General features: G+C 39.0%; 1 protein-coding gene across 1 annotated transcript; it reads left to right on the forward strand.

Moving 5' to 3' along the window:
- Nucleotides 1–3600: 3600 nt before the first annotated feature.
- On the forward strand, nt 3601–20797 carry LOC144646985 (uncharacterized). The gene is made up of 6 exons (XM_078506715.1): nt 3601–3791; nt 5828–5878; nt 16497–16537; nt 17050–17134; nt 20445–20498; nt 20689–20797. Exons 1-6 carry the CDS (start codon nt 3711–3713, stop codon nt 20743–20745), a joined length of 369 nt encoding a protein of 122 aa, XP_078362841.1. The 5' UTR covers nt 3601–3710; the 3' UTR covers nt 20746–20797.
- The last annotated feature ends 1390 nt before the right edge of the window (nt 20798–22187 follow it).

Below are 22187 nucleotides of genomic sequence, written 5' to 3' on the forward strand. Positions count from 1 at the left end.
CCTGTCGTCATTTTGTTGGCAAGGACAGTTTTGTCAAAAACCCAGACTCGTACCGGGTCGCTTCTCTTGTTTTTTTTTTTTGAGCGGCGCGCAAGGCATCAAGGGAAGGGCGAAGGAAGGAAGGAAGGAAGTTACTTTTTCTATGTCCTTCCCATCAACCACTTCGAACGTAGCGAAAAAACGAGTAACAACTGGGTACGAGTCTTTCAAAAAACCCGGTTAAAAAATTCGTTAAGGGAATTTTCCTTTTTTTCTCGATCGCCTGAGCGAAGACCTACGAAAAACAATCATTTTAGCCCTAGATCCAACACAATGGCAGCCTTCAATGATAGAGCAAAACTCGTGGCCTCTTATCTTCTCAGTTATTGCAGTTTTACGGCGAAGAAGGGAAGGAGAAGCTAGAAGGATAGAACACGGGCGATTCAAGCGATCGTGATAATCCCAATCGCCACAGACGTGTAATGTTCTCATATAATCGCCCCGATCGCAACTTGAGAAAACGTTTGAAGTGACAGAGGCGATAAAAAAGACGGGGCGATTATATGAGAACAAGGCTTACGACACCTTAAGAGTCTAACAGGACCGCTCTACACTCGGGAGAAAAAATGTGTACACTCCTTTTTATGAGAATGTCCAATTTTCGGCCGATGCTGAACGTTCTGTTCTTAATTTTTCTACGATTTGAACCTAAAAATGTTCTAATAATGTTTTTATTTTTTTAATTTAAAATAAGGTGGCATTGCAGTAAATTCATGCTAAAACGATATTAAAATGTTCACGTCACTGATGGTTGATGATAATGTTGGTTGCAGGGTGGATTTGAATAATGGTTGATCCATTCACTATACATATAAATTTGTCACTGGTTAACAACAAATATGAAAAAAAATATAAAGTTAGTTTGTTCCAAAGTTCAGCCTTGGGTTAGGCCGCCCCCTCCTCTGGGGGGGTTATGACGAGAGGACGGCTGACATTTCAGACTAAGCCCAGGGTATGTTCCTGGGATGTTCTGAAATTTTGACCTTCCCCAACTTCAACGTGCCTATAAAAAAAGGTTCTTATAAAAGAAAAAGAGTGTACCAGAATTATTGGAACAACCTGACCAAACGCTGGGGGTAACCCTGCAATGGACTAGCATACCATCCAAGGAGATTACGTAACAATACTCCAAGTCGATTCATTGTTCAGAGAAAAAAGGGAAAGGGGGTTTTCCGTGAATCCGTGATCGCCTATTTTTAATTGCCGTGAATCGTGAAAGAAAGAATTTATTTTCCGTGATCCGTGAACGAAAGTACTCCCGTGATTCGTGAAATAACTAATTTATTTCGCGAGATTCGTGAACATGGTCTATAATAAGCTCATTTTTCGTGAAATATTCAATTTTTATAGTAGTAATGTATGTCAGTAATGTCAGAACTCGAAAACGTTCAAAGAAATTGATGTTCCAAGATCAACTCTGTCGACAAAATTAATGCCACGCTTGTTACGCACAACCAAGACTACCAATCGTAGACATGTGCAGACGGCATTGAGTTGTGAATTATTGGTCATTATTGTAAATTTAGTATTTTGCAGCGTGAAAAACAATTACGTTATGTGTATACGATAATTCAAAATGGTCGACACGTCAGTTTTGTAGTACTATATGGGTGAAAAATAAAGTCAAACGCTGAATTATGCGTTATTCGTGAAAAGTCTGTTTTAATTCCCGTGAACCATGAATTTTCGATTTTAATTCCCGTGAACCGTGCATGGCACCCCCCTTTCCGACCCTCTTTAGAAACCGCGGTTATGCTTCAGCAATCACTGAATTGGAACCGACTTTATCCTTTTAACCTAAACCGACACATCACAAATTCAGTTGTAGAACTTTATATTTACAAAGAAAACGAATTTAATTGGTTTGAGAAATCGGTGGATAGAATTGCAGCGTTCAACTCGAGGGTTTGAGACACTGTCGAGAAATCAGGATTTCCCTATTGTGCGAACGAGGTTAATATTCAGGGATGGACGCATATGCATCAGTTTTTGAATGTCACAATTCAAACTGAGTGTTAGCCTCTCTATGGGTATTTCCGAAGAAATCGAAGACGAGAAGATCACCGCGGAAAAAACGAAGATCTCAAGATTGAAGCGAAGCCTGCAATTGACCAAAATTCGCGTGATCAAATTGAACACTAAGATAAAAAAAAAACTGTCAAAACTCGAAAACACTACAAAACAAATCCGTGATTTCTGAATTCTGGCATTTGACCGTGCACATTTCACTGCGATTTCGACAACAGCGGGTTACAGTCACTGCCGCGAATCCAGGCATGAAACCATTACAAGGCTCAAATGTGGGTACCCATAGAGAGGCTCGAGTGTATTCAATCTGTTTACTGTAATTAGCTGGGGAGCAATATTCTCTACGCGTTATGCCTTCGTGTGACGGGTCGTGCCACGTTGCTGCAAAAGCCTATTGAAATGAAATTTAGTTTTTTTTCTACAGCACAGAGGATGTCACCAAGAAGCATTAACTTTGAAACTGAAAGTATCACTATTGAAGTATTAAGTTTCTTTTTATGAAGAAAGATACTGGCAATTATATCTTCTATTGAAATATTTGTTTAATTTGATTTGGATTTTCGGAGGGCCTGCTGAAAAAGCAGCTGCCTTCGACATTTTCAGGCTCGAAATGTCTATTCTCCCAACCGTCTGCTATACATTTCGCTTAATGTTACTTCTAAGAGTTTGTTAGTACATCAGGTCAACATCCCCCCGCTGATGATTTCCTTTATTCTTATTACATGATGGCTTAACATTGTATTGGTATTGTAGAGAGAAATTATATGACAATCAGGGCGTGGTATTTTTAATTGATAATTGCGTGGTATCTCAATAATAATTGTTACATTCTTTACCATGCGGACGAGATAGTGGAGGCAGTGCAAGGAATTTTAATCTAATATATCCGTGGTCATCGTCAAAGCAAGCTTTTTTGTGTATATAATTTCGCATCAAGACAGCCAATTGTTTCAACCCAAGGTCAAGGTATCTTTAATTAATAATTGCGTTAATAATAATTGTTACATTCTTTACCATGCGGTACTTTCTGAGAGATAGCAGAGGTAGCGCAAGAAAGTTTTTATCTAATATCTCCGTGGTCTTCATAAAAGCAAGCTTTTTTGTGTATGTAATTTCGCATCAAGACAGCCAATTTTTTCAACCCAAGGTCATGGTATCTTTAATTAATAATTGCGTTAATAATAATTGTTACATTCTTTACCATGCGGTACTTTCTGAGAGATAGCAGAGGTAGCGCAAGAAAGTTTTATCTAATATCTCCGTGGTCTTCATAAAAGCAAGCTTTTTTGTGTATATAATTTCGCATCAAGACAGCCAATTGTTTCGACCCAAGGTCATGGTATCTTTAATTAATAATTGCGTTAGTAATAATTGTTACATTCTTTACCATACGGTACTAGTAGAGGCAGTGCACAAAACTACACATGCACAAAAAATCATAAACAAAGAACCAATCTTAACTTTAGTGTGATTTAAAAATCGTTGATTTTATTGAAAATTAATTGCCCTCCAGCAAACATTCCCTTCGTGAAAACGTTTTTCGCAGGAGAGGTATTTTTTTGTTTTTCTGAAGTTATTTAAACTCGTTACATTTCTCAAACTTTATCATATCAAATTGGATATTGCCGAGTGCAGAAGACACCATGATTCGAAGAGAGTTCTCTCTTATGTGGGCAGTGTGTTTTGTTTTCCTGATGGTCGAGATAACATCTCAAGCGAAAGGGGTATGATAAAAATTTCTGTTGGTGTTTAGATAAACCAGTTTCATAAGAATTGAGCTGAATCGAGGTGGTTAGAGCCATGTTTTGTCATACCGTAGAATTCCGGTTATAAGCCCTGGGCAGCTGGGCTTATACAACTTCGTAAGGGTTTTTGGGTGGGCTTATAAGCGGAGGGGCTTATATTCGGGAGGGCTTATAAGCGGAAGGAAAAAAACGTTTCGAAACGAGCCTCGGGAGTGTTGATCGAAATACGTTTTTAAGTTAAAAACGCACAAAAAAGCAACATTTAGCCCTGTTCAGTACTGTCATCCGGTAGAGGGGGGCTTATATCCGGGGGGGCTTATAACCGGATGTATTTTTTTGTTTCCAGGATGATGGGCCTATAACCGGGAGGGCTTATAAGCGGGGGGGCTTATAACCGGAATTTTACGGTATATGTCCATCAATACACGCAAAAACGAAAATGACGAATATGGCGAAATTTCGTCAAATGACGAATCGTATCTTTTTTTAATAGAAAAAAATTCAGGAGCCAAGTTTCAGTAGATTGGTAGGGTAGACGGTACTAAAGTCATTCCTGACTTGAACGGACGAATTTGGCGACCTTTCAGCAACAAATCCATGTTTCGTTTTCATTTTAAAGCCATTTTAAATCACCAAATGACAATTCGGCGTCGCCAGCTGCTAAAAGAACACCGAAAAAAACTGTTTGACCAAAATGTTGTAGAAATGGCAAGATTGCATGCGAGGACTAAACATTGCAGGCAATTATTTCTATCATACATGCCTCGACACTTCGTCATGCTTCGGGACTCCGATATGACTACAGAAAGGGACCGGGATACTCTTTGGGAAATTTAGATTCAAACCGTTAGGTAAATCAATCTGGTCGTGGTTGAAGCCTTTTTGACAAGCAGGAAGGGTAACCCTGGGTGCTAGGGTTACCTAGAAAGAGGGTTAGAAGATAGCCCGGGTTTACAAGCAAAATTCGCAGGTAGGGTAACCCTACTTACCCGGGTCAACTTACACCGGTTACGCTTCAGTTAACCTTGTAAAATTGTGTCGTGAGAAGCTGTTATTCGAAAATAATTCCGTTCCAGTGCAAAAATACGACAAATTGTGAATGAACACGATGTTTCTTGGTCACAATTCGCTGTTTTTGTCGGTATTTTTAAACATATTTAGCTTCTTGGAGCCAAAATAAAGTTGTCCCGGGTAGGCGAGTTATCCCTAGCAGAGCGTTTACAAGGCGCTAGGGTTACCCTAGCACCTAGGGTAACCCTAGCTGAGTACTAGGGTTACCCTAGGTGCTAGGGTAACCCTAGCGCCTTGTAAACACGTCGATGAAAATAAGAAGAAATGTGGGAGCGCTAGGGTAACCCTACCTGGTTGTAAACAGGCCCTAAAAGATACCACTTCTCATGCCTGATCGGTCACAGTCAGTAACGACGCGCGGCCCCGCTAAATACCTTAAGGGGGCTATGTCACGGTATTTTAGGAAATTACATTTATTTTCGTTAATTAAGAGCTGTAAACTTCAAATTGGCAGAACAAAAGTCATTTATTGGCAAAATCACGGCCACATAACAAACAAGGATGATTGTAAATGACACTAAGATACAAATTGAGATAAACTTGAAAAAGTCGCGTGCCGACGTTTTTCAAGTTTACCCGAACGCAATCCTTTTTAATCTTCTCGAATTTTCCCATCCATGCCCCTATTTGGCCTTTCTGTGTTTCTTTTGAGTTATTCTACAGTACTAAGCCGTTATTGTGATATTTCAGTTAATTCTATGACCAGTTGGTCAGTGCCGAAATTGCCTAAAATTGCGTGACGAGGCGGCTGTATTCGCAGGCTACGTTCCTCTCATATAGGAGTCTCTCCTGGAGTTGCATGAGATCAGTAATCACAAGAATTGTTCTGTTCAGAGCTAAAAACACGTAAGAACTTTACAGGCAATGTATAAAAGCTGTATCTCCTGTTCTGTTGAAAGAAACAGGACCAACTAGCGCAATGTGATTTTATCTTCTGTCGTTAGCAAGGCGAGGGTATAACTCAGACACCAGGAGGTTACGGTCCAACCTTTAAGGTAAGTGCTTACAAGCTAATTGGTGTCTTGTTTTAGATGTTTTTTGTATGCAAAGCTTTCTTCCCGATGCCATCAACAGTGCTCATCTTCTTTTTCTGTGTGCGTGCTTTCGTGCGTGCGTGTGTGTGTGCGTGCGTGCGTGCGTACGTGCATGTGCCCAGCTTAAGACTGGGGACGATGGACGCAGATAACGAAAAAAATAAACACAAAAAATTTTCTGGACCTGGAGTCGTAACCCGAGTTTAGCTCCTTTCAGTTCACAGGTATCGAACTATGTGGCCCTTTTTTCGACGTTTTTGCTTGTTTACAAGCTAAAAAAGTAGAATAGAGGTTATGTGGTCAAAATTTGGAACCATATATTTGTAAACTCTCAAGGGACTTTTTTAATTTATCAAGGGACTGTTTTAATTTCTCAAGGGATTACTTTCCGCTGTGGGTGATCACTTGCGATCTCGTGAAAAAAAACGTGACTTGTCACATTTACAAACGTTATATAACAATTTTAAAAGTGACATGTCAGCTTTCTTATCTCAACGCACGTGTGTCTGAAAGGCGATCTATAAAAAGCGTCGCACAAACAATGGATTGCGTAACTAAAACACGAATAAATAATCACTAGCACTTACATCGTTTAAAAATTACAAACGTCAAAAATAAACCATACCAAAAAACTCGCTCTTTTCAAAGATATTATTGAAGTTAAAACAAATGCAAGGGATGGGGGCTTCTTTTAGCTTAGGAGCGGTTAAAAATTAGGCCAAATTTGGTCGCTACATGCAAGCGCAACTCTATTTCGTCATCAGCCTAGGTCATTAGGGACGTGACCTCGCGTTGACAGGGAATGACAGCAATGTTGCATGAATCGGCTTTACAACATGCGATCGTATCTACGCAGTTCGAGTGGAATTTCAGTCAAAGACAGCAAAATTCTTTCGTATTTCATCTTCAAATATAATTCGAAAGCATTCACTGTATATATGGCTTTTGTTTAATCCTGGATCTTGATATCCGACCCTCGCAGAGCCTAGACAAAACGCAGCTTGAGTGTAACGATTTGTTTACGCCCCAATTATATGCGCAATGTTTTCTCCCACAGTAGTCGGAAATATCCGTATTTTTTTCGTGCTTTTTCGTGGAGCAATCGTAACGATACGGCCTTGAACACATTGAACAGCGGTCTATCCGGCTATAACAATTCAAATATGGCGTCGCAAAAACAAAGCGTCGAACGCATATTTTGCTGTTTCATTTGCTAATTTCGCTGCCGTAGTCGACTGCCTCGAAAGGTCCTTGCAATTTTAAAGTATAGAATTGTCAGATCTCGGTGAAATTTGCACTGTTTATTTGTGTAAAATGTTAAGGAATATGTGTATAAATACCCGGCGCGGACGAGCTATTTTTGACAAAATTATATGGCTGCATTTCCTCCGCGAAGATAGGAAATTGTTAAACTAAACTACAAAGAAACTGTAATGATAAGTTCGAAGAACAATGCACAGGATAAACCTTCGACTCATACTTCATACAAAAACGTCGAAATCTCGAAGAGACTTTGATTCTTTCTTTTTCTTTCTTATGTTTATGTCAAAGTTTTGAAGCATCTTTATGTATGCATATTTGTCTGATCTGGTTAAGAGATATGTCCCGAGACGCAATCTTCGTTCCATGAATGGCCATCGTTTGGATGACGTTAATTATTGTTTGCGCAACTACGGATTTCGAGCATTTTCCATAGCTTAGCCACCACTGTGAAATGCCTTACTCTTTAGATATTCGATCCTCCAATGACATATCAGATCGAGTTAAAGATGAATTACAGTCCGTACTGCGCAATCTCGGCTGCAATGTTTATGTGAGCCTCACAAACAAAGCAAAACTAAAAATTACGTGACAAACTTACCTGTTTCTTCATTATTAACGCCAGATATCCTTGCAGAACAAATAACAACAAGTAGAAGAACCTTGACGCTATTTCAAACCGACGTTTCATCTCATCGAAAATTCTTGAACGAAGCGAACTGTAATGGCGGACTAAAAAACTTCATGTATGCTGTCAACGAAGTGCAGTATGTGGTCCTTGGTCCGTGAGGTCCTTGGTCCGTGACTTTTCCGAACTTGATGTAATAATTCTTCGTAAAATAAACTACGAAAAACAACGAATGTTTCCGATGATTTATTGACTAGTCTTCTTTCGTATGACGAAGTTTCATCTTCCCTGCTGTCGGTAAAGGCGCGGAATTCAAGTTTGTTGACAGGTAGGTAAATTTGTCTTTCTTGAAATGTTTATATTTCGCGGGTCCGTGAAATAAACTGTCGAGTTTACTTAGCCAGTATTTCGATAAAGCGCAACGAGGAAATGTGATTTTTTGCTTAATAACTTTACAACTTAACATATTTCTGCCGTCGTGAACGAATTTGTTGCAGAGCTAAAATTTTTCTTTTAATTGACTTTTGAAAAATATCAACAATTTTCGCCTGGAGGTCCCTGGTCCGTGAATAAGGAGCCTAGAAAAGTTGCATTTCGAAAAAAAAGATAAAAAATACCTTTGATAAATATAAACATTCTTTGTTTTTGCCAAATATTTCGAAACTCTTCTTGTTACGTTTAAACGAATAGGTTTAACTTCTCCTCAGAGGTCTACAATCCAGTTTTATATTTATTTTCGATGGCGTCGGCTCTAAAATGTAACATTGAATTGCCGATTCGGTGAAAAAGTAGTATTCCAGTATTCGCTAACTTGTATAAATTGTAAACTGTGTGTGTAAAATATGATATTTCTGTGAAGATTTGGCGAGAGATAAAATGAAAAGGTTCAAAACGGCAGGTTAAACGGCGGGAAAAGTGCCGTAAAAGAGGCCCGCGCGATTATTGCCGTGACAGCTTGCGTGACGGTGGCATGCTTTTCACATGCTTGCGCGTCAAACAACTAAATTTGCCAAGACCTGAAAAAAAAGGAAAAAATTGAATGTCACAACTTCGATGACTTCTTATTATTGATAATGCTTTGGTGCATTTAGCGTTCTACCGCAAAAGTATAATTTGGAGCGTGGTGGTGGTGATGTTGGGGCGTCAAGTGGGTAGGGTATAAAACGTGGTACTTAAAATGTTCAGATGTAACTAAACTTTAAATGCAAAACATGTAGAAACTCGGTACCCTTCTACACGTTTTAGGCTCATTATGTCCAATCCACTTAATGGTCGAGAAATCAAACAAATGACGTATGACTACGCAGTAAAAGAAGTCGAAGATGGGGCACCACTTCATAGGGTGGCAAAGCAGTGGGGTATACCGGACTCTACTTTGCGTGACAGATTTAACGGAAAGTATCAACAAGCCGGAAAAGGTAAAATACCTGTTCTTACGGCAGCTGAAGAAGATAGGCTCGCCGACTGGCTGATAGAGAGGTCAAAGCGTGGTTTTGGCCTGTCGATTGATGAATTCCTTGATTGTGTGCGAAAATTCATTGAAAAGGACAAACGAGCAACACCATTCAAAGAGAACCGCCCTGGTAGAAAATGGTACAGGGGATTCATTAAGAGAAACCCAAAACTGAGATTAAGAAATGCCCGTCCGTTGGACAAAAAGCGCGCAAAAATCTCTGCGGCAGACCTGGACAACTGGTTTACCGAGTATAAGCAATTCATGATAGAAAGTCGACTTATCGCCCGCCCAGCCCAGATATGGAACTGCGACGAGACTGGCTTCGACTTGCAAGGAAAAGCGGGAAAGGTTATTGGACCATCAGCTCGAAAAGACCAGCCCTACCGTGTGGTTACAGGAAACAAGGAGCACATCACGGTTCTCCCTTGTTTTAATGCTCTGGGCCAGTGGATGCCACCTTACGTTCTCTTCGCTGGTAAGCGTGTCCCCACCACCTACAATCCCTTGGAGGGAGGAGTACCCGGGAGTGCGTTTTCTTTCACCGAAAAAGGGTACATGGATGCCGCTACATTTTACATGTGGCTTGCCAACCATTTCATCCCAAATTTACCGCCTGCCAGACCTGTAGTCCTTCTAGTAGACAGTGCAGAGGCACACATAGACCTGGAGACATTTGAGCTGGCCAAGGAGAATCAGGTCCACATTTTTGCCCTATTGAAAAATGCCACCCACCTTGTGCAACCCGCAGACGTTGGTCTCTTTGGCGCTATGAAACAAGCATGGTACAAAAATGTCAGGCGGTTCTCCCAGAAGTACCCCAACACTGATATCACCAAGAGAAACTTCTGCGGGGTCTTCAAATCCACCTGGGATGAGGTAATGCGTCCATCAATACTAACCGATGCGTTTAGAAAGTCAGGAACTTTTCCCGTTTGTCGAGAGCAGATCACTGATGACCACGTAGGAACATCCTTGGTTTACTCTGGCAACGACCAAAGTACGGCTTCTACCCCCCTTTTAGCCTCTGGTGCGAGTGTTGTTTCTTCCCAGGAACAAAGTGCGTTCTTAGACGCAACATCTACTCCTTTGACTCCAGTTTGTGATTCTGCGGTTCTCAGTGATCCAAATGTGCTTTTGGGCGCAACGTGTACTCCGTTGACTCCGGTGTGCGAATCTTTGGTTCATAATGATGAAAATGTGCTTTTAGGCGCAACGTGTACTCCGTTGACTCCGGTGTGCGAATCTTTGGTTCATAATGATGAAAATGTGCTTTTAGGCGCAACTTGTACTCCCCTGACTCCGGTTTCCTATGATCAAAATGTGCCTTTAGGCGCAACTTGTACTACTTTGACTCCAGTTTGCGAGTCTTCTCTTACTGATGATCAAAATGTGTTTTTCGGCGCATCGCGTATTCCAGTAAACCCGGCTTGCGAGTCTTCGGTCCCTCATGATCAAAATGTGCTTTTCGGCGCAACGCAAAATGTGTCTGGCCAACTGGACAATTCCAAAAAAGAGGCCTATTCTGATGCATTCGATGCCCTGGAGTCCGTGTTAGAAACTCCTGTTAAGACGAAATACAGGCGCAGGATAATTGAAGGCTACAACCTGGACGGCAGTCCGACATTTCAAACTTGGAAGAAGCTGCGCACCGGTGCGTCTAAAGCCACGCAGTTGACTAATGAGCCGAGGCTGCAGCATCAAACGTTTTCTTCATCGACTCCAAACCCAAATGCGGCTTCCGCGTCCTCCTTGGCAGTTTCCCCAGTGCTTCAGGAAATAACCGTGTATCCTTCCGCACCTGCAAAAAATGACGCGAGACGCAAAAATGCAAAGAAAACCCTCGCGAACTTTTTGACCGGCGAGGCCTCCATGAAAATTATGCTTGATGCAAAATTAAAGAAAGCAAGGGAACTAGCCGCCAAACAGAAGAAATTAAGGGAAAAGGAAGAGAGGAAGGAAGCTAAAAAAAGGGAACAAGAAGCAAAAAAACGGGAAGTGCAGGAACGGAGAAAAAAGAAAAACCAGAAGGCTACCGAAAAGAAACGGAATGCAAGCGAAAAGAAACGCAATGTAAGCGAAAGAAATAAGCGTACGAGCAATGGAAGGAATTGGAGAAGATCCCTTCCTCAGACAAACGACAACTGCTGCAAAGTATGCTGGCAAGAGTATTCTCCTTCTGATGACGAAAATTTGCCATGGGTCATGTGTGACAAATGTAAACTCTGGATGCACATTGGCTGCTTGCCTCTTGGAGTCGACCAGTCACCAATTGACAATGACGAACAGTTCTTTTGTCACGATTGTTCTTGACTTTGCACGTTGAGAGATATTTGTTTAAAAATGAAACTTCGTGAGAGTTTTAACACTCGTTTTGTCTTAGAACAAGTAGCATTTATTCTCAACAGCTGTTAATTGTTTTCAGAATAGTCTAATTAAGTTAACATAAATTTCAGCTTTTTTTTGGGTTATCTATTTTTGTTTCGTTTCCTCAGAAACGATACGGTATTATTTTGGCTTCGATGTGAACTATTTACACAGTGAGGGCTACTATCCAATCAGAAGAACGGTCGTAACCACAAAGTAAATACGTTTGACTGAAGGCAATTAATTTCGTAAAAACATGTTCTTCAAATATCGGAAAGATATTCTCAGCATGATAAAAAAATATTGAGAATCGTTGCAAACAGAAATATCTGACAACTGCAATGGTTTTAAGTTTAATTAAAGCGATGTATTGTAAGAAAACTAGAGAAAGCTCCCGTAGCGTTTAATTGTTAAGTAAACATTCTAGCGATTTTCTGAAACGGAAGTAAATTTTCACCAATCAGTGTTTGCAAGCGCAAACAAAAAAGGGATGACTTGTCGTGTTTGCTCGCACGGGGGGCTGCTATCCAATCACAAGAACGGTCGTAACCACAAAGTAAATACGTATGACCGATGGCAATTAATTTCGTAAAAACAGTCATGTTCTTCAAATAACGGAAATATATTCCTCAGCATGACCAAAAAAATTTAGATTCGTTGCAAACAGAAATATCTAACGACTGCAATGGTTTTAAGTTTGACTAAAGCGATGTATTGTAAGAAAACTAGAGAAAGCTCTCGTAGCGTTTAATATTATTCTGAAACGGAAGTAAATTTCCACCAATCAGTGTTTACAAGCGCAAAGAAAAACGGGATGACTTGGCGTATCTCGTGTTTGATCGCACGGTAGAGCAAGTGCGCTACAATTAAGAGAAGTGCATATTTGCAGGTGACTTACAAAGTTAATTTCACTTCATGTAACAGAGGAATGTATAAATGTGGGAGATTGCCCTATTCTATTTGTACAGGAAAATTTCACGGCATCTTCGACGTCACAAACAGCGCGAATACACGCAAAATTGCGTGGGTTCTCGCGTGGATGTACCCGGAATTGCGTGATCAGTGTCACGTCGGCGTCGCAAAAACATTCGAGTCTGCACGGAAAGTTGATAAATAAGTTCTGCTCAAAGTTTAAATTTTGTATGGACAGTATCGTATAGCAAGGTGTGCAACTGCCGTGTCGAACTAAATTCGTCTCCTTAAATGTTGTAACGCTCAATATTAACTACCGTTGCAACTGCTGGTGCAGATTTCTGAGATTAAATTAATGATATAAACATTATTTGGATTATTCAAAGCCATCGCGGTCTGATCGAAACTCCACAGTATCGCCAAAAATGCAAATCGTTATTATCAGTGTTACCAATGCAAGGCTGTTACACTGACAACAGATGCAACTTGGCTGTGTCTTATTCTGTGGAGATAATTTTATATTTGCCGGGAGAGCGTGCAGCGCGGATCGAGCAAAATACAATCCTGGTACGACTATATATAACATATAACTTTCTTTAAACTTGAATTTTGCTTAATTAAAAATCCTTGTTAAAAATCTGTGTATGGTAGCTTTTTACATTAATTTGCTTTGGTTGTTTACGTGTCTTTGTAAAGTGACAACAGGCATTTCATTTTAAAGAAATGGCTTCGAAACAGTGTGCTTATCTCTGTTCTTGTCGACCAGGGTTTTGGTTTGTATGAATTTGGCATTTATTTGATTTGAGCATGTGATCAACTCAGAGAAGTATATACCTCAAGCTTTTTGTCAAAAGGTAATAATTTCATCTTCGATTAAAGTGTTGTTTTGCATTTTATCAGAGATCAGTAGTCACAAAACACTTTATTTATGGAACTGATTTATTTAAGGATTGTTTGTTTCAAAAAATAAACCATTTAAATTAATTGCATTACTCTGATCTTGCATTTTACTCTTGTGGTTTCATGTTTCCCCAGATTGATAGGAATATATTTAAATATTTTCTGTAAGTTATTTTTCCATTCATGTAACATCCAAAGTTATGCTATCGGGTGCCATTTTTTTGCTTAAAAGCAAAAAAGTGTTCTGCAGAAATAAAAAAAATCATTTTAATTTTCACTGGATGAGTAAAAACGATAAAGGCAAGCTCCCTTCACTTAACTTAATTTGGAGATAAAGACATATGCTATTTCTATAAAGAGAAATATTTATGTGTTACTTGAACTCTTGAAAGCTAAACGTAATGTCTCCTTTACATAAAATCGACAGTAGGTGTAAAATGAGAATTTAAGTTACTACTGAATATGAAGTTCTTCTTTTCATTCTGCACTCGTGCATAAATTCGGCAAATTTAACATACACTAGGACCTTCTCCAAATTAAAGTAAACCCCAAACCCACCTCTCCTTAAGTGTTACACTATTCTTACCCTTCCGCAATCAGGAAACGAAACACTATTTCTTTTTGAAATAGCTGCTTGTTGCATTTCATGTACCTCGATCATCCGTCGTTAAAAAACCAATTGTTACCTTTGGTATAGAACATACTTCTATACTTAAATTTATGAGTTAACGCCGATTGGGGTCTAACGTCACCCCCAGTAAAAATGTGAATTAATTTTTTTTTTAAGCTTTATACTAAGTCTTTCAGCACCTCCTAAAACTTGTAAAATACCGTCGATCGGGTTGGTTAAACAAGTGTACTTTGAATAACATTAACTAGTATTAAAAGATGTTAAAGAAGTTTTGAAGAGTCACTTACTAGCCAGCCAAATTCTATGTAACTGAATACCACCAGTAACCGTAGATTCCTTATGAAAGACTATAAAACAATCTACAGACACAAAATTTCTCTTTTATTTTCAGCTAGCAATCCAAAATGAGAAAAGTTGTAATTTCCAATGCTGTTATCAAGGGATATCATGAATTTCAAATCCGTCCCCCGCCTTTAATGGATCTCCAAGTTACTAAGGAGTATGGAAATAAGCACGATAAAAATGCCTGTTTAGTTTGGGTTCCGGATTTGGAGTGTATACCACGGGAGATGCGGAACGTGGTGACCGATGCCAAAAGAGGAGAAACAGTAGAATCCATTGCCGGACTGCCCATTGGTAGGGTACCCCGAGGGTTGTCATCCTGTTTCTGGGAGCTTCTTTGTTCTCCTAGTGTCAATTCGATCAAATGGTAAGATATATGACTGTCCTTTTTTAGCGGGCGGGGTTGTTACAATTTAGTTCTGAATATTTGGCTTATGTATGCGCATTTTTCTGCATTTTCCTTCCAAAATAAACATAAAGGACTTCCAGTAACTTAAGGAAAATGTGTTTTTTTTTTCTCTAAAGTATGCAGACTGGAGATCCCCGTCAGAGCTTTCCACCATGGCCAGCACCGCAGGTACTTGGAGGAGGTGCTGTCATCCCATGCTCCTTCATTATTAATGTGAACGTCGATAGGCAGCTCAGCGTGCTGGAAAGAGTTCAGTCAGCAGTCAACAGCATGGCTGAAAAATCTGTTCTTAAAATATCAGTTATTTAAATATAAACCCCCTTGTGCACCATGTCCCTGCGTTACTGCGTAATATCAAAAGTTAAAAGAAGGAAATTAATAAAGGCATCCTTGCAGGATTCTATTGGCTGGAAGAAAAACACATTAGTTTATAGTGAAAAAGAAGTCCAAAAACAATGTATAGCCTAAATATATTAAGCAAAATAAAGAAAAATTAAAATACTGTTTATATTTTTATTGTCTCGGGAAAATAAACGCATCTTACTGCTACCTTTCGTGCTGGTTACATGAATCGCGGACCAAGGACCACAACCGCGGACCAAGGACCCGCGAACACGATCACCTTTTTTCGAATTACAAGAAAAATACTTCATAAGGAAAGTTGCCACTCTGGAATTAACTCGAGAATCATAAAAGCTATCTTCAGGGAAAATTTCAGCCGATAATGTTTTGATTCAGGTAAGATATTCAAGTTTATCACTTTTATTCGCGGACCAAGGACCACATACTGTAACGTTTCAACGAATTCAAAACAAAAACGAAAACAAACCCCGAGTCTGCGCAGTACGGACTGGAAATCAGCTTTAAAGCGCAAACTGAAGAGATATCTTTTTAGGAAAGCTTTTAGTTATATATTTTTTATAATTTAAAGTATTTTTACAATTAACTTAGGCGAATTAGCTAGTCCTTTTATTCTTTTATTGGTCTTTTATTTTTGTTATTATTTACAAATTGTAACTTTTTTAATATACAAATGTAATTTTAAAATTTTAAATAACTCGTAAAGCACTACTGGTAAGAAATAGAAATAGCGCTCTATAATAATTTGAAATTCTTAAATTTTAATTCTAGTTAAAAATGTTAGTTGTTATATCTATTTTATTATATAGAATGCAGTGCTTTAGCGAGTGGTAGCAAATCGAGAAAAATGGTATCCACACATGTGTGGATATCATTTTTGACCAATCATCTCACAGTTTGCCACGTTTCATAGCTCAATGAGCCAAAGTAAATCGATATTAAGTCAAAACATCTTCGGATCTTCCTCGGCAATCTTCGGTTAGCTTCGTAAATCTTCGGAAATTTTCGGAAAATATTGGGAAACATTCGTACGACCTTCAGACAACATTTTGAAAATCTTCGGAAATCTTCGGAAAATCCTCGGAAATCTTCGGAAAATCGCCAAAAACATGGTAATTAGTTGGTCTATATAATAAACAGAATATTACATGGTTGCTTGGAGATATGAAATTTATCTTCTCGTGTTCAATACCGATATCTCACGAGTGAGCGCAGCGAACGAGTGAGATATAGATTTGAACACTCGAAGATAAATTTCATATCTCCGCGCAACCATGTAATATCCTCTATAACATGAATGTTTGTTATTTTTAAAAGCGGAGAAATGAAATACTTTCGGATGAGGCACGTACGCAAGGGTACGTACTGGTAACATATTGGCCAGTAACCAAGTTATTTATAACGTTACATAATCAATCGTTTGGAGTTTAAAAGTGAAAAGCACAAAAATATGGAAATTTGAGAAGGCAAAACGTGAAATTAGAATCGATTAGTTTACAAAACCGGCATTTATTTCATATCAGGCGTTTTTTTGGGACCATATTGACCACTTATTTGGAACTATAAGTAATGGATTTTTCATGTTTTCATGTATCCTTATTTATAATAGTGCCATTGAAACTACCGTGGCTCGTTCAGTTAAAAATTTCACACGGTTTTCCTGATCAACTGATTTGTAACTGAGCTATGGTAGTGTTACATTCAATTGCAATTTTTGGACCATTCGACAACAAATGGGCTCTCTCCTGGTCTCAAAAGTTTCGCTTGAGAAATCAGTCTTCATTTAAGAACTGGATTAGCAAAATGTGCTAGATTGTCGTTTCCAATTTGTCTTATCTTATTTTATCTTGTTGTGTGCATATTATTGCAGCGGACTTTCAAGACCAAATCCGAACCTAGAACCCTCTCAGCTGCAGCGCGGGAAGTCAAGCAGTCATCCTGAGAGGCCAGATAAGGTAGGCTGTAATAAACGACGTTGTTCAGTAGTGTATACCGTATTTATTCGATTAAGCGCCCTGGGCGCTTATTAAATTTTTAGACCTTGAGAGTGGGCGCTTATTCGAGGTGGGCGCTTATTCAAGGCTGGGCGCTTATTAAATTTTCGCGATTTTCAGCAAAAAGTAAGTTTATTTTTGTAACAAAACAATAAATAATAACAAAACGTGAAGAAGTACCAAAGCAGAATTTTAACTGGTCATTGAAGGTTTCTGCAAAATACTAAGAAAACTCGGTCATGGGGGCAGTCTTCTTAGTAGTACTTAGTCAATTTCAATAATCAATACTCCTCTTGTGCACTTAGGTTTTTTTTGTGGGGTTGGTGGTGGGCGCTTATTCGAGGCTGGGCGCTTATTATCTTTTTCTACCTTCAGGGTGGGCGCTTATTCGAGGTGGGCGCTTATTTGAGGTTGGGCGCTTAATCGAATAAATACGGTACCTTAGCTTTAAGGTTTCTTGGTTCTTCCATGAGATCGAATGTTAAAGACAGTTGTGAAACTTGAATTTGTTCATTGTAAAAAAAAGCTCTACAGTTGAATCCGGATAACTCGAACCTTCAAGGGAAATCGAAAAAGGTTCGAATTATCGGGAGTTCGAGTTATCGGGGGTTAGTAAGAAAATGACCAGGAGGGGAATCGAAAAAGGTTCGAGTTAGCGGGAGGTTCGAGTTATTGAGGGTTCAAGTTATCGGGATTCAACTGTACGTTGATTTCTGTTTCAAAAAAAGAGGGTTTAATAACAACTGACGAGGATTCTTATTCTTAGTTATCACTGCAATGAAATTCCGCGCGGTGTAGTGGGAAATTGTTTTTCATCACAGCCATACGCACCACAACACTGCTTGTAATTTTGCGACAGTTTTAGCCAGAGATACGCTGCAACATTGCATGAAGCAATAAAAGGTATCATCGTGAAAAAATAAAAGTTTAACTTCTTTTACTTACTAACTGTTTTGGTTACAAAGCAAATATCGCGTGAATCTATTTTCTCTATCATCTTGCGAAATGATGATGTGACCGCGTGCTCCAAATGGTCCTAATGGGTGTTACTGGCAATATTTCATCTCTTTTTGTTTCTTAATTGCTTCAGGGGAAATTAAATCAACCAGACAAAACCCCTGAAGACGAAGGTCCTACCTCTGACGTAAGTTCACAGGAATCAATGTCACTTTTTCCGGTGGTTGAAGACGTTGTCTTCATTCAGTTATTAATTTTAGTATAATAATAATAATAATAATAATAATAATAATAATAATAATAATAATAACTTTACCCATGAAAAACAATATCTTTGAATATTTAACTGAAGATATAACCTTTATTTGGGAATGAAAATCAAACTTTGGCTAAAAAATATCGATTTATTTAAAGGCGCCCGGAAACAACTTGAAAACGTTGGCTTACTTTTTCAAATCGCAATCCATTTCCATCCAAGCCATCCGCACCCTGCCAAACGCGCTTTTTGACCGTTTTAGTGCTCTAAAATAGCAATTGTTAATAAAAAATAATAGGGCATTAATTTCCTACGACACAAATATAAATTTTGGCTGTTCAAAAATCTGATAAAATCCATAACATAGTTCCCCTCTTAATGGAAGTATTTGATTGTTAGGGGAAATCGAAAAGTCGACTAGAGAAAAGGCCTGAAGGCAAGGGTGCTCCTTTTTTTTTTTTTTTTTTTTTTTGCATTGCAATTTTATGCTATTTTATGAAATGAAGCCTCGTCCACGTGCTTTAAATGGGGATGTACTAACAATATAAAACACAATTTTTAAAAAATCTTGTCTGTGTGTATTTTTTTCTTTTTAATTACTCCAGGGAAAGCCGAATGATGGACCTGACAAAAGGCCGCAAAAAAAGGCGTACCCTCTGAAGTGGGTTTTTTATTGGAAGTTAACGCCTCTTTTATGGAAATTGTTTGTTTGTTGCACTATTACGCTGCCCTGCAAGAAACGGAACATATAAATTTCATCTTTTTTTCTTTGTAATTTTTGTTTGTGTTTTGTTGTTGTTGTTTCATTTTTTAACGACAATTGAATAATAAGCCAGACAAAAGGAAACAAGACAAGGACACTGCCTCTGACAAGCGTTGCGTTTTTATAAAGAAATTAACTTCCTTTTAAAAGTAGTTTTTCTATGTTGTTTGACTTTCTACTTTTTTAATTTCTCCAGGGACCTAGCTCGAACCCAGGCTCCCCTCATCACGGGAAGCCGGACAATCTCCCTGAGAGGCCAGATAAGGTAGAATTTAACAAACGACGTTGAAAGGATACCTTAGCATTTGGTTAATATTGCAATGAAATGTGTACTTGTTCTTTATCATATCCAGGGACAAAACTCGAACCGAGGCTCCTCTCAGCGCAGGAAGCCGGACAATCTCCCTGAGAGGCCAGATAAGGTAGGCTTAAACAAACGACGTTGAAAGGTTGCCTTAGCCTTTGGTTAATATTGCAATGAACTGTGTACTTGTTCTGTATCATATCCAGGGACAAAACTCGAACCGAGGCTCCTCTCAGCGCGGGAAGCCGGACAATCTCCCTGAGAGGCCAGATAAGGTAGGCTTTAACAAACGACGTTGAAAGGATACCTTAGCATTTGGTTAATATTGCAATGAAATGTGTCCTTGTTCTTTATCATATCCAGGGTCAAAACTCGAACCGAGGCTCCTCTCAGCGCAAGAAGCCAGACAATCTCCCTGAGAGGCCAGATAAGGTAGGCTTTAACAAACGACGTTGAAAGGTTACCTTAGCATTTGGTTAATATTGCAATGAAATGTGTCCTTGTTCTTTATCATATCCAGGGACAAAACTCGAACCGAGGCTCCTCTCAGCGCGGGAAGCCGGACAATCTCCCTGTGAGGCCAGATAAGGTAGGCTTTAACAAACGACGTTGAAAGGTTGCCTTAGCATTTGGTTAATATTGCAATGAAATGTGTTCTTGTTTTATATCGTGTTTTGCGAGGAATTATTTTTAGAGCCACCCACGCCCAACATTGCTTACAATTTTGCAACTGTTTTTTTTTATTGAAGCCAGACTTATTCTGAAACATTGCATAAGTAATAAAAGGTATTTTTCTGCTCGAAGCTACAGGAACGTTACAAGCTGAATAGGTTGTTACGGTGCGACAAATAGAACACATACCACACAAATCTGCTAACGTTTTGTGTCATCTTGGTAGATGGTAGTATTAAAGCCACGTGTTTCAAATAAGAATTACTGGCAAAATGGAACATAATTTTTTAACTTTAATCTGTTTCTTCAATTTCTTCAGGGAAGATTGAATCGACCAGACAAAAAGCCTGGAGACGAGGGTCCTACCTTTGACGTAAGTTTTTCCAATGATTTTTGTCTCTTTTTTAAAGAAGTACTTTTTTATTTTATTTTTTATTTGCATTTGTTGTTGGCTGCAAGAAACAGGACATACCATCTTGTGAGGGCCAAGAGCTGTAAATGAGAATTACAGGCAATGTGGTCTATGCATTTGTTAATTCAGTTATTTTTTCTTAATTACTTAGGAAAAACCGAATAATCGACCAGGCAAAAGGCCCAAAGGCAGAAACTCTTCACAGTAAAGGATGCTTTTGGTCACAAGTAATAAACATGTTGGCTGATATGGACTGCATGCATAGAATGCATGCACCAGGAGCGCATTTGGTGAGACTGTGACTTCACCATCACCAGGACATAGTATAATATTTAGATATCCACTCTGTCAGCCAATCAAAGGAAAAATAAAAAATAAAAACACACAAGAAAAAACACACTTTGTGAATGTGTGGTCTTTTGTTGGCTTCGACAGTTTTGTCATTAGAAACCTAGGACTCGTTTCCCGTCTCTCCTGAGACGGATTTGACTAGAACACCCAGCCTGCCCCGCAACCTTAACATCATTTCTCCCCATTCTTTCAATTCATTCGTCACCTTTGAGGAGCAAATAAAGCGGTTTTCACTTAAGTGAAAAAGAAATTCGCGTTTGCATTGGTTTTGCATTACTACGCTCAGTGATTGGTTCAAATCTTTCGCGCGACTTTCTCAGCCAATCAGAAGTAAAACAAAAACTAATCGGGACTCGCTTGCGCAGGTTTTCCCGCGCTTCGTACCGGCAACATGTATTTGCTTCGAGTTTTGATTGGTTTTCTGGATTGCCTTGTCTTTTGTGATTGCCCAGAGTGATTACTTTGGTTTTAGGCAGTTACACTAACACTCAATTGAAAATTGCTCTAAGTGCGGAACTTGGAACGAGTATGAGAAACCCCCGTTAAAGAATGCCGGATGAAAGTCGGAATTTTTCACGTTGGAAATCTGTAGATAAAAAAAATACTTTCCGTAGTATATGTTGTCCGTGATGTAGACGTTTGGTGATTTTCAGGAATCTTTCCGATCACCCACCCCGGCCATTTTAGAGAGTGTAAGCAAATCAATGGTCGATATAAAATAATCAGCGGGACTTTGATCTTATTTCTGTCCTCTGGCGAGCAATTAATTAATTAATTTAATTTTCCCATTAAATTAACGTTTTTCACAGCAGAGCATATTCTGTTTTTTTTTTATTTACATGCACAAAACTCGTTCATAACCGGAAGGGGGTGACTTTTGCCAAAAAAAATCCTGCAAGGGAAACCTTTTTTTCCTAACTTAACTAGGAAAATGTTTTCTGAGACATCTTCTGTAAACGCCAATCGAGCAGAATTCCGAAGTTCTTTCTCAGAATTAGAACAGACCATATTTCTAGTTGTAACCCAAACGTTTTCCTCTTATTTACTTTACGTAAAGGTGGGTTATTGCGTCAAGAAGTCGTGTCTTCAGCCCCAGGGGGGGGGGGGGGTACTCCGGCTTGTAAATGACGGGGATGATCGAATGGAGGCAAAACTCAGGACCCAAAAAAATCCCTAAGTCTTCCGACATTACCCAAAAAAATCCCTGGACCAAAAATAACCCCCCAAATTGCCAGGAGGGGCAATAATATAACAAAAAGAAAATCATAAAATATTGAACGCTCGTGTTTTTTTTATTCA

This window comes from Oculina patagonica, chromosome 3, assembly GCF_052425735.1.
Source record: "Oculina patagonica isolate OP01 chromosome 3, crgOcupat, whole genome shotgun sequence".
Taxonomy (NCBI): Eukaryota; Metazoa; Cnidaria; class Anthozoa; order Scleractinia; family Oculinidae; genus Oculina; species Oculina patagonica.